Below are 14,152 nucleotides of genomic sequence, written 5' to 3' on the forward strand. Positions count from 1 at the left end.
TCATCATTCACCCACACCATTCACCACTCACAACTCACCCTCACCATTTACCCTCACAACTCACCACTCACCAATCTCCCTCACCAATCTCCCTCACCAATCTCCCTCATCACTCACCCTCACCACTCACCCTCACCACTCACCCTCATCACTCACGAATCACCAATCACCACACACCCTCACCACTCACTCTCACCACTAACCCTGACCACTCTCCCTCAGCACTCTCCCTCACCACTCTCCCTCACCACTCACAACTCACTCTCACCATTCACCCTCACCATTCAGCCTCACCACTCACCCTCACCACTCACCCTCACCACTCACCGTCACAACCACCACTCACCCTCACCACTCACCCTCACCACTCAACCTCACCCTCACTACTCACCATTCATCCTGACCAATCACCACTGACCAATCACCACTCACCACACTCCACTAACCCTCACCACTCAACCTCACCACTCACCCTCAAAACTAACCACTCTCTCACCACTCACCCTCACCACTCAGCATTCACCCTCACCACTCACCCTCACCACTCACCCACACCACTCATGCTCACCACTCACCACTCACCCCTCACCGCTCACCACTCACCCATCACCACTCACAACTGCCACTCACCCTCACCACTCACCCTTACCACTTACCCTCACAACAACCACTCACCCTCACCGCTCACCACTCACCCTCACCACTCACCCTCACCACTCACCCTGACCACTCACCACTCATCCTCACCAATCACACTCTCACCAATCACCACTAACCCTCACTGCTCACCCTCATCACTCACCACTCACCCTCACCACTCATCCTCACCAATCACACCCTCAACAATCACCACTCACCCTCACCACTCACGCTCACCACTCACCCTCACCACTCACTCTCACCACTCACCCTCACAACAACCACTCACCCTCACCGCTCACCCTCACTACTCACCCTCACCACTCACCACTCATCCTCACCAATCACACCCTCACCAATCACCACTCACCCTCACTGTTCACCGTCATCGCTCACCACTCACCCTCACCACTCAACCTCACCTTCACCACTCAACCTCACCCTCACCACTCGCCCCTCACTAATCACCACTCACAACCGCCACTCACCCTCCCCACTCACCCTCACCACTCACCCTCACCACTCACCCTCACCACTCACCCTCACTACTCACCACTCATCCTCACCAATCACACCCTCACCAATCACCACTCACCCTCACAACCTACCACTCACCCTCACCACTCACTACTCACCCTCACCACTCACCCTCACCATTCACCCTCACCTCTCACCCTCACCACTCTCCCTCACCACTAACCCTCACCACTCACCCTCACCACTCACCCTGACCCCTCACCACTGACCACTCACCCTCCCCACTCACCCTCACTACTCACCCTAACCACTCACCACTCACCCTAAACACTCACCCTCACCACTCACCATCACCACAAATCCTAACCACTCACCCTCACCACTCACTCTCACAACACCCTCAGCACTCACCCTCCCCACTCACCCTCACCACACACGCTCACCACTCATGCTCACCACTCACCACTCAACCTCACCACTCACCCTCACCACTCACCCTAACCATTCACCCTCACCACTCACCCTTACAACTCACCCTCACCACTCACCCTTACTACTCACCACTCAACCTCACCACACACCTTCACCACTCACCCTCACCCTTACTATTCACCACTCACCCTCACCACTCACCCTCAACACCAACACTCACCACTAACCACTCACTGGTGATGGTAGGACCTGCTATAACAGCAGTGCATGCCGACTGTGGAATACCTGCTATGACTACAGCAGTGCATATTGTGGTGGTGCCTTGTATGATTACAGCAGTGCAAACTGCTGTGGTGGTACCTGCAATGATAACAGCAAAGCATACTGACTGATGGTACCTGCAATGATGACAGAAGTGCATACCGATTGAGGTGGTACCTGCTTATATCACTACAGCAGTGCATTCTGACTGGTGGTACCTGCTATGATTACAGCAGTGCATACTGCTGCGTTGGTACCTGCTATGATTACAGCAGTGAATACTGCTGTGGTGGTACCTGTTATGATGACAGCAGTGCATATTTTGGTGGAACCTGCTATGATTACAGCAGTGCATACTGCTGTGGTGGTATCTGCTATGATGAGAGGAGTACATATTGTGGTGGTGGTATCTGGTATGATAACGGCAGTACATACTGAGTGTGGTGGCACCTGCTATGACGACAGCAGTACATACTGTGGTGGTACCTGCTATGATGACAGCAGTACATACTGTGGTGGTGGTGGTGGTACCTGCTCTGATGAGAGCAGTACATATTGTGGTGGTGGTACCTGCTATGATTACAGCAGTGCATATTGACTGTACTCATCATTCACCCACACCATTCACCACTCACAACTCACCCTCACCACTCATCCTCACCACTCCCACTCACTACTCACCCTCACCATTCACCCTCACAACTCACCAATCTCCCTCACCAATCTCCCTCATCACTCACCCTCACCACTCACCCTCACCACTCACCCTCACCAATCACCAATCACCACACACCCTCACCACTCACTCTCACCACTAACCCTCACCACTCTCTCTCACCACTCTCCCTCACCACTCACAACTCACTCTCACCATTCACCACTCACAACTCACCCTCACCACTCATCCTCACGACTCACCACTCCCACTCACTACTCACCGTCACCATTCACCCTCACAACTCACCACTCACCAATCTCCCTCACCAATCTCCCTCACCACTCACCATCACCACTCACCCTCACCACTCACCCTCATCACTCACCAATCACCACACACCCTCACCACTCACTCTCACTACTAACCCTGACCACTCTCCCTCACCACTCTGCCTCACCACTCTCCCTCACCACTCACCGTCACCACTCACCGTCACAACCATCACTCACCCTCACCACTCACCCTCACCACTCAACCTCACCCTCACAACCCACCATTCATCCTGACCAATCACCACTGACCAATCACCACTCACCACACTCCACTAACCCTCACCAGTCAACCTCATCACTCACCCTCAAAACTAACCACTCTCTCACCACTCACCCTCACCACTCAGCATTCACCCTCACAACTCACCCTCACCACTCACCCTCACCACTCACGCTCACCACTCACCACTCACCCATCACCGCTCACCACTCACCCATCACCACTCACAACTGCCACTCACCCTCACTACTCACCCTTACCACTTACCCTCACAACAACCACTCACCCTCACCGCTCACCACTCACCCTCACCACTCACCCTCACCACTCACCCTGACCACTCACCACTCATCCTCACCAATCACACCCTCACCAATCACCACTCACCCTCACTGCTCACCCTCATCACTCACCACTCACCCTCACCACTCACCCCTCACTAATCACCACTCACAACCGCCACTCACTCTCACCACTCACTACTCACCCTCACCACTCATCCTCACCAATCACACCCTCAACAATTACCACTCACCCTCACCACTCACGCTCACCACTCACCCTCACCACTCACTCTCACCACTCACCCTCACAACAACCACTCACCCTCACTACTCACCCTCACCACTCACCACTCATCCTCACCAATCACACCCTCACCAATCACCACTCACCCTCACTGCTCACGCTCACCACTCACCCTCACCACTCACTCTCACCACTCACCCTCACAACAACCACTCACCCTCACCGCTCACCCTCACTACTCACCCTCACCACTCACCATTCATCCTCACCAATCACACCCTCACCAATCACCACTCACCCTCACTGCTCACCGTCACCGCTCACCACTCACACTCACAACCTACCACTCACCTTCATCACTCACTACTCACCCTCACCACTCACCCTCACCATTCACCCTCACCTCTCACCCTCACCACTTACCCTGACCCCTCACCACTGACCACTCACCCTCCCCACTCACCCTCACTACTCACCCTAACCACTCACCACTCACCCTCAACACTCACCCTCACCACTCACCCTGACCACTCACCACTCATCCTCACCAAGCACACCCTCACCAATCACCAATCACCACTCACCCTCACTGCTCACCCTCACTGCTCACGCTCACCGCTCACCACTGACCCTCACCACTCACCCTCACCACTCACCCTCTTCACTCACCACTCACGCTCACCCTCACCCCTCACTAATCACCACTCACAACCGCCACTCACCCTCACCACTCACCCTCACCACTCACCCTCACCACTCACCACTCACCCTCACCACTCACCATCAACACAAACCCTAATCACTCACCCTCACCACTAACCCTCACCACTCACCCTTACCACTCACCCTCACCACTAACCCTCACACTCACCACTCACCCTTACTACTCACCACTCAACCTCACCACTCTTCCTCACCACTCACCCCTCACCGTCACCACTCACCCTCACCACCCACCCTCACCACCCACCCTTACCACTCACCACTCACCACTCACCCCTCACCACTAACCCTCACCACTCACCCTCACCACTAACCCTGACCCCTCACCACTGACCACTCACCCTCCCCACTCACCACTCACCCTCACCACTCACCCTTCCTACTCACCACTCAACCTCACCACTGACCACTCACCACTCACCCTTACCCTCACCACTCACCCTCACTACTCACCCCTAACCACTCACCCTCACTACTCACCATCACCACTTACCCTCACCACTCATGCTCACCACTCACCCTCCCCACTCACCCTCACCACTAACCCTCACCACTCACCCTCACCACTAACCCTCACCACTCACCCTTACTATTCACCACTCACCCTCACCACTCACACTCAACATCAACACTCACCATCACCACTCACCACTCACCCTCACCACACACCCTCACCACTCACGCTCACCAGAGAATCGATTCTTGGCTCTGTCGGGTTTAACATTTTAATTACACATTGGTATTTTCATTGGTATGTTGTGTTTTAAAGTTTTCAGATTTTAAATGTATTTTCACCTGGGCAACGCTGGGTATATAGAGTTTTTAGCACAAAGTCCTCGCCTGACAAGTGTGGGGTGTCGAGGCCTAGTAACGTGCAGAGCCTCTGGCCTCGCCTAGATTGCCCATTTGGCCGAGGCTGGGTGCTGGGGCCGCCCCCCCCCCCCCCCCCCCGCGCTAGAATGATACTGTCTAATCGCTATAATGTTATTATCTACAGACCCTATAATAGTAATTGCGCACACTGGAGTGGGGGGGAGTGAAGAGGATGTGAAACTTTGATGAATTTACCTCAGCGTCACGTGTGAACGCGTGTGCATATTTTTTACGGGAATTAAAAATGGCGTCCACCCCGCAGCGACGGCGTTGCTGCCCGTTGCCAGGGGCAACCGCCCTGGTCAGCGTCTCGCGCATGCGCACGGCGTGCTTCGTCACGCGGCGGCCGGCAATAGTGAATAAATAAATAAAGAGAAATCGCACTAAATCGATAATCGGACCGATTTAAAGGCGACGGACGAAAAATCGGAAATGCCTATGTTCACTGCGGGGCATGGGACGTGCCTCCGGGCAAAAAATGTTCGTCCTAAACCCCACGGCCCGAGCGCCAAATCCCTCGCAAGCGAGCGTACACAGAGGGACAGACAGACAGACGGACAGACAGACAAAAAGTGACGTTTATAGGTAAGAAGAAAGATGGCCAGTGTTAGACATAGAGGGTAGGGCAAGTATTAGAGATAGAGTGGGGCTAGTGTTAGGGATAGATGGTAGGGCAAGTGTTAGAGATAGAGGTTAGGGCTAGTATTATAAATAGAGGGCAGTGCTAGTCTAGTGGGTTCCAAGGAGGCATATACTTGAACTTGGAAGCAACACGTTCATTCTTAAACCCCCAACAGGTTAACTACATAAACGCACACTGGTTAACTAGACCACAACGGGGTAACTACATAACGATGCCGAGCGTGAAGACCGAAGACTTAGGACCGATGAACGAAGAGACTTGGCACCGACGGGTTGATTCTAGAAGATAGCATTGATCAGCTCTCGGGGCCTCCCTTTTATGCCCCTGAGCGTGGCCTGGCTGCGCCCTCAGCAACACCCCCTTCTAGATCCTACTAGAAGATTCTGGGCTATACATCACGTGTTCCTCTCGTCCCCTTTTGGCCCCCCTCATTATCCTGTCCTGGTCACGTGCCCTCCCGTGTCCACCCAGACTGTCACGTCCTCAATTGCCCTTTCTCTGACCGTCACCAGAACCATGCCCCATAGGGCCCGCTTCCATGCCATACCTACTCTGGTGCCAGAGAGAGGCTAAAGATGCACAGTTCCACTCTTGTGACAGAAGCTGGCACGAAACGTCATAGTGACTCATTTTAGGTCACTACACTAGTGTTAGAGATAGAGGGCTGGGCTAGTGTTAGATATAATGTGTATGGCGTGTGTATGAGATAGAGGTAGGGTTAGTGTGTTAAATATAGAGGGTAGAGATAGTGTTAGATATATAGGGTAGGGCTAGTGTTAGAGACAGAGGGCTGGGCTAGTGTTAGATATAGACGGTGTTTCTAGAGTGAGAGATAGAAGGTAGGGCTATAGTTAGAGATACAGGGTATTTATAGTGTTAGAGATTGAGGGTTGTGCTAGTATTAGAGATACAGGGTATTTATAGTGATAGACAGACGATATTTCTATTATTTTAGGTAGAGGCTCGAGCGAGTGTAAGAGACAGAGGAAAGGGCGAGTGTTAGAGACAGAGATTGAAGGCATTGCTAGTGTTAGAGATATAGATTGAGGGCAGGGATAATGTTAGAGTTCGACGGCATGGCTAGTGTTAGAGATAGAGGGTAGGGCGAGTGGTAGAGATAGATGTTTTTCTACTGTTAGAGACAGAGGGTTTTTCTAGTGTTAGAGACTGAGAGTAGTGCTAGTGTTAGACATAGAGGGTAGAGATAGAGATAGAGGGTTCGGCGAGTGTTAGAGTTATTTGGCAGCACTACTTTTAGAGTGAGAGGGTATTTCTAGTTTTATAGATGAGGGTAGGGCGAGTGTTCGAGATAGAGAGCAGGGCTAGTGTTAGAGATGGTGATTGAGAGGCATGCTAGTGTTAGAGATAGAGGGAAGGAATAATGTAAGAGCTAGATGGCATAGCTAGTGCTAAATATATAGGGTAGTGCTAGTGTTAGAGTTGAAGGGTATTTCTAGTGTTAGAGACAGAGTGTATTTCTAGTGTTATAGATAGAGAGTAGGGCTAGTGTTAGACATATAGGGTATGGATAGAGATAGAGTAGTGCTCGTATTAGAGATGCAGGGTATTTCTAGTATTACAGATTAAGGGTAAGGCTAGTGTTAGAGGTTGAGTCAAGGGCTAGTGTTAGAGGTTGAGTCAAGGGCTAGTGTTAAAGGTTGAGTCAAGGGCTAGTGTTAGAGATAGTGATTGACAGCAGGGCTAGCATTAGAGATAGAGGGGATGAATAGTGTCAGAGATAGGGGGCATGGCTAGTGTTAGAGGTATAGGGTAGGGCTAGTGTTAGATCTAGAGGGTATTTCTAGTGTTATAGATCGAGGGTAGGGAAGGTGTTCAAGGTAGAGGGTAGGGCTAATGTAAGATGGAGGGCAGGGCTAGTGTTAGAGATAAAGGGGAGGAATAGGGTTAGATATCGAGGGCATGGCTAGTGTTTGAGATATCGGGTATTTATAGTGTTAGAGATTGAGGGTAGTTCTAGTGTTAGAGACACAGGGTCTTTATAGTGTTAGAGACATAGGGTATTTCTACTGTTATAAATAGAGGGTAGGGCTAACTCTTACGTTCTTTCGGTCAAGTCACGTAGGTATAAAATAAAATACATTTATTTTAAAATAAATTTATTTTATTTCATACCTATTTTAAAATTAATTTATTTTATTTTATACCTACGTGACTTTACCGAAAGAACCAAAGAGTATGGATCCCTGCCATCACGAAAACTTCCAATCTAGGTAGGGCTAGTGTTAGAGGTAGAGGCAAGGGCTCGTGTTAAAGATAGAACGTAGGGCTAGTGCCCACTCACCTGCGCTGCAGATCACCGTCACCACACTCAAGCAGACCATTCCAAACAGCAGGGCTGGGCGTGCTGGAGCCATCATACAGACCTTCTGCAAACTCGTAAGTATTGGGCCGTGGAGCGGGCTAGAAAGGGGGTGAGCTGGGGCTGATCACTCCCTACTCACGGAGCTCCGGAAACAAGTTTGCTTGTTTTCTAAAGCAGGGTTTGTCGATCCTGCTTTTCCGGTGCTGCACGCAGCTCATTATGTGATTGCTTCGTGATACGTTATTTGGGGGCGCCACGGTAGCTAGGAGCTGTTAATTACCTTGCCTCGTATACAAGAATCGTGGGTTCGGTCCTGACCCTGGCGCCTGATTTATATTTGGAGTCTGCATATCTCTCTCTTATCGCGTGGATTTTTCTCCGGATCCTTCGGTTTTTCCCTCCACATTTAGGATCAACATCTCGCGTTTTACATTATTTGGCTACTGTTATTCATTTCCACGTGATGAAGATATTAGCGACTTCATTGAGTTATCATTTGTGATTGACAGGTCGCTCCTGATAAAGAGCTACGCAGCTCAGTGGTGGGCTTTACCTTGTAAAACAAGAAATAGTTATTAGTTCTGTTTATTTATTAACTACTTACCCTATCGTATTTACTATATTGCGGGGCTTTTACGTCTGAGCGGACCTGAAGGTGGGATGGAGCTCGCTCGTCGAGTCTGAGGTGCTGACAAAATGCACAAGATAATGTAATTATTTTTTATTTAAAGCTTTCGTGACTGCAGGGAATCATATTCTTGGTTCTTTCGGTAAAGTCACGTAGAAGGGAAACAATAAAATAATAAAAATATTAAACAATACAATTCTCACGACGTTTCGACTGCAACACAAGCAATCATCATCTTGCTGTGGTGTGAAAACCACAGCAAGAACATTTTCTTGCTGTGGTTTTCAAACCTGATAACGATTGCTTGTGTTGCAGTCGAAACGTCGTGATAATTGTATCGTTTTATATTTTTTATTAATTTATTGTTTCCCTTCTACGTGACTTACCGAAAGAACCAAGAATATATTGTAATTATTATTATACCTGCTGCGTTGGCTGTTGTTGTAACGTTGCAGTCCCCTTGCCCCGTACCGGACATTTGTGATGTCTAAATATCTGCACAGCTCATCGGATGCCTCCTGCTGCAGTCTAAATACACATTCTGATTCTCATCCTCTCTCTACAGTAATTTAGTTTTTTGCTGTGATTGTCCCACCTGATAACGGAAGCTTGAAGCTTGTGTTGCTTTCGAAACGTCGTGATTGAATTTAGTTATTTCTATTTTATTCTTTATTTTTTTTATTTTATTTTCACCTACGTGACTTTACCGAAAGAACCAAAGAGTATGTTCTCATCCTGTTGTTTATGATCAGAATTACATTGAGGGAGAGAAACGTGTGGATTTCAAAACATGCAGTCTCATGGTAAACACAACTTAGGGGCCGTCCATAAATTACTTTACACGATTTTTGACCCCACTCCCATCGTCACTCGGCGTCACGAAAAGTCAACCCCCCCCCCCCTCAAATAAGACGTCACAAAGCTCTGCACCCCCCCCCCCCCCCAAAAAAAAAACATGCTTCAAATCGCTTTAAACTTGTTGTCATTGTAGTGCGTATTTAATGTGGCGCTGTACTCTGATGTTGTAGGAGAAAACATGTATTTAAAAGCATATTTAATTAAGTAGAATGTGTGTCTATATTTATTTATAGTTGTGCATTTTGATGTGACGTCACATTTCTGAACCCCCCCCCCCCCCCCAGGTGCGTGACGTCATTTATGGACGACCGCTTAGACCAGAGGACGCCACAAGGCGCCAAAAGGCGTCCTCTGGTCTCATACCGTTTTGAGACTAGACTAGACTCAAAAGAAAGCTGTCTCTGGTGTGGACCAATCAGTTTCAAAGACAATGCATATATTATCAGACGAGTGCTTGTGTTGCGATCGAAACGTCGTGATCTATTATTTTTTCTATCTTTGTGACTTTACGGAAAGAACGAAAGAGTATGAATTCCTGCAGTCAGCTTCAAATAAAGATTATCAGAGTGTTTTTATTTGCATTCTGACTACAAGTATTGTGGTTAATGCAGACATGATTCCTTGTAAAAGGTTTCAGTTTGGTGTTTTCACATCTTAACACCTGTTTTGTTGCCAGAAGAAAATGGGAAACCTATTATCATATTTTGGTACTGGCAAAGGAGGTCCCATGAAAGTATTAACTGTTATTATAATTATGAAACAAGAATAATAATAATAGGTTTCATCCTTTGCGGAATTAGAAGAATGCAGGGCTTTTAAATCTGAGTGGACCTGGAGGTGAGATGGAGCTCGCTCTCTTTTATCGGAGGTGATGATGAATTCACGAGGCAAGGCAATGATTGCGTTGGCTGCTATTGTAACTTTGCTGGGCCCGTGCCCCGGTACTGAGCATCTGTGAAAGAGCTTTATAGCTCATCTGATTCCTCCTGCTGCAGCCAAAATAAACATTCCGATTCTGATTCTGTTTTGACAGGAATTGCATTCAGAGACAGAAACGCGTGGATTCAAGAATGCACAGTGCAATGTCATAGCAAAAAAAATGTGGAGTGTAATAGGGCTGGCTGGCGGACAGCTGTGGTGGAGAGACAGTAAACACGCTGGTGAGGGTGTGCACGAACTAGGACAAGGGTCACGGAGGACCCCATCTGAAGGCCCCTGGAACCTGCTAGCGGGTTCGAGAAGGGATGCGCGGTCAGGCTGCGCTGGTAGCATAAAAGGAACCGAGAGTGGGAGCTCGAGGCTGCCAGTTCTGGGAGTGGATTCGTCTCGTCGTTGCTGTCGTCTCGTCGCCGTCGTCGCTAAACGTCTCCACTAGATATTGCGCTACGAAGGATAGCAGTTGGCTATCTCAGTCAGCGCTGTCAGTGTTATACGGCTGGTGTTGTGTACAGGCTAGGCTGAGCTACTGTGGAGTGTGTGCAGACGAGACCGTGAAAGTTGTTCATAACGAAAGTGGCACTACATATAAATTAATGATTATTAACAATAATTATAGGCTTCTTTACCTTTCTGGCAATAAAGAGGAGTTGTGTTAAGATTATCAAACACCAATTAGATGCCCAGCATTGCAAGGAATCAAGTACTGCATTAACCACACACGTACTTGTGGCAAAACATGCAAACGAACACGCTCTGATAATGATGATAATAATAATCTACTTGCATTGTCTTTGAAAATAATTGGCCTACACCAAAGAAAACAGCCTTCTTTATGGCCTAGTATCATTAACAGTGTTAAACCAGAGAAAGACAGAAACTGAGCAATGCAAATGACAATGCACGTGCAGTTGGTACAGATGGAGACCAAGTCTTCTCTGGAGGCAACACGTTTATTTATGACAATAATAATGGCAACACAAGGTCCCTGACACAAAGGGGTAACGGCCCCCTTCACCCAATACCCAGAGGAGGTATAGCCTCCGGGCTAGCGTGCCCTAATCACTGGGACCACTCTGTATCACAGCCCTCCGGCTAGGAGGGGACCTAGGGGAGGCTAGCCTGACCCGACCCAGCCGAGGTCCTCGGGTCCCGATCACTGGCCCACTCGGTCCCAGCCCTGACAAGTACTTCAGGTCCGGGGGTTCCCAGGGTCCTATTCTGGGCTGGCTCTTCAGTCTTCTGCTTGACGACGACTGTCAAAACCGTTTAGAGGTTCGACAAAGATACGGTTCCCAGGGTCACTCTGCCCCTGGCCACGCCTACTCTTTAGAACCTTCTGTAAGGGACCTGGACTATTGTGTAATCCCCCAGCCCCCATTGGGGGCCTGGGGTGTGTACCTCCGGTTCCCAACCACCCTCTGGGTTCCCTGGCCTAACGGCGTTACTTAGTACAGGCTGGACTCGCTGTTGTCACCCTATTGAACTTTGACTGGCGCTACACTAGGTCAGTAGTGGTGACGGCGTATTACGCTAACAATACCCACTACACACGTAATAGAACACTTACAGCTCTGGTCGAGCAGTTAAATCTAATGGACCTTTTGCCAGAGTCTAAAATTATTAAAAATAAGAATATGTTTTAATCCTTTATGACAAAGGAAGTTTTATGATGTTCAAACACCAAACAGATACATTTTTCAAGGCATTAAGTACTGCATTAACCACACAAACTTGATAGCCGAATCCGAACAATTTCCAGTCCACGCAGGTGTTCAATAGTTTAGGTGGTGGGGGTTTAAAAAACACACCTCTGCCTCACCTGGACATTGGACGGGAAACAGTCAGAGGTTCCCCCAGCTCGCCCCCCACAACCCCATTTAACAGCACTCTGGTGACGGAGAACAGGAGAGAGATTAGACCAACAAATTGCGAGTCGCAGGAAAACCCACAGGGTCTCCCAGTGCACTGAGTAGAAGGCCTTCTTCAAGCCAATTATGGCCACGAGGAGCACCTGCCCATAGTCCGGATAGTCCCGAAGGGGCCAGGATCTGGTCTGTCCATTGATCTCTTCGATGTGAATCCGGCCCTGTTCTGTATCCTGTGCTCTATCAGATAGTGTCTGTGGACTCTTGACAGGAGAGTGTTGGCTGATTACCTTGCCACACCTCCCAAGACAACATTGCCACAGCGACCACGGTGATTGCTGCAGTCAGCTCCGTCTCCCTTTCCCTTCTAGATGGGGACAATCATCCCCAATCTTCAGTCGGAGGGGACAGAGCCCGATCTCCGCACTGCAAAACAATCACAAAGTGGAGCCCCTTTTAGAAAATGTTTCCCATCGGGTGAGGCTGGGGCATTTGGCCACATGCCCAGCCTCCGCATGCCCAAGCAGCTTTTGTTTGGATGGATAAAGGGGGCTAAATGGGCTTGGGACGGGCTGGAAAAGATATAGAGTGATGCGGTATGGGAGGATATGGAGCTGAGTGGACTTGCCGATGACTGGTACCAGCAGTGTAAAGCTTTGTCTTTTTGGAGGAGGCACGCAAAGGATGCTACCGGGCAGTTGGAAGCAGATAACACGCAGCAAGTTTGTACAGTAGCGGGCACAGTTGGTGGATCAGCCATTCATCTCAGTTAGTCAACCGATGGCACTTGGGTCTGTCCCGTGGCCACCTTCAGCAGCGATCCTTCGAAAGTTCACGTAGCCTCAAAGTGCACCTAGCCTAGCACAAGCACAGCATTGACGTCACCACCACTGAGTGCCGAATGGCGGTTGTTAGGTTTATATATCATACTAGCGGGAAGTACCCGGCGTTGCCCAGGCGAAAAAGACAGACACACACATCGACCTACACACACTTAGAGACATTGACCTACACACAAAAAGACATCGACTTACACACGCACATATGGACTCACACACACAGACATCGACTTTAGATACACACATGGAGTTACACACACACATGGAATCACACACACAGACATGCACCTACACGCACACAAAGAAATGGACTTACACACTCACATGGAGCCACACACACACAGACTCTTACACACACACATGGACACTCAAACACACACATCGACTCACACACAACAACCGCCATTCGCCACTAAGTGGTGGTGACGTCACCACGACGCTTGTGCCAGGCCAAGTGCACCTTGAGGCCACGTGAAGTGTCGAAAGCCCGCTGGCAGGAGGTCACGGGGCAGACCCAGCAGGTGCCACGGATCGACTGACCGAGATGACCGAGATGACTGGCTGATGCACCACCTGTGCCCCCTACTGTACCAACTTGCTGTGCTTTAGCCACCCGGCGCTCCGCTCATTGTTGTGAGCGTCGCTCCTCCGCCCTCCGTTGTTGTTGGAGGGCGACTGCCTCCAACTGCCCAGTAGCGTCCTTCACGAGCCTCCTCCACTGAGGCCGATCTTGACACCGCTGGTACCAGTCATCGGCAAGTCCACTCAGCTCCACTTCCTCCTGTACCACATCACTCCATCTCTTCTCTAGCCCGTGCCGCGCCCATTTAGCCCCCTCGATCCGGCCGAACAAAAGCTGTTTAGGCATGCGGTGGCTGGGCATGCGGGCTACATGACCCAGCCAACACAGCCTT

General features: G+C 49.7%; 1 protein-coding gene across 1 annotated transcript in view; it reads right to left on the bottom strand.

Annotated features, from left to right (window-relative positions):
* The window catches only part of LOC144738065 (uncharacterized), a 77,406-nt gene extending 69,117 nt beyond the window's left edge, over positions 1-8,289 (bottom strand). The window contains exon 1 of the mRNA XM_078620975.1: positions 8,089-8,289. Within this exon, the coding sequence (XP_078477101.1) occupies positions 8,089-8,164 (76 nt within the window). The 5' untranslated portion in view covers positions 8,165-8,289. The remainder of the gene's footprint in view (positions 1-8,088) is intronic.
* Between the last annotated feature and the right edge of the window lie 5,863 nt (positions 8,290-14,152).

This window comes from Lampetra planeri, chromosome 77 (assembly GCF_965212315.1).
Source record: "Lampetra planeri chromosome 77, kcLamPlan1.2.h2, whole genome shotgun sequence".
NCBI lineage: Eukaryota > Metazoa > Chordata > Hyperoartia > Petromyzontiformes > Petromyzontidae > Lampetra > Lampetra planeri.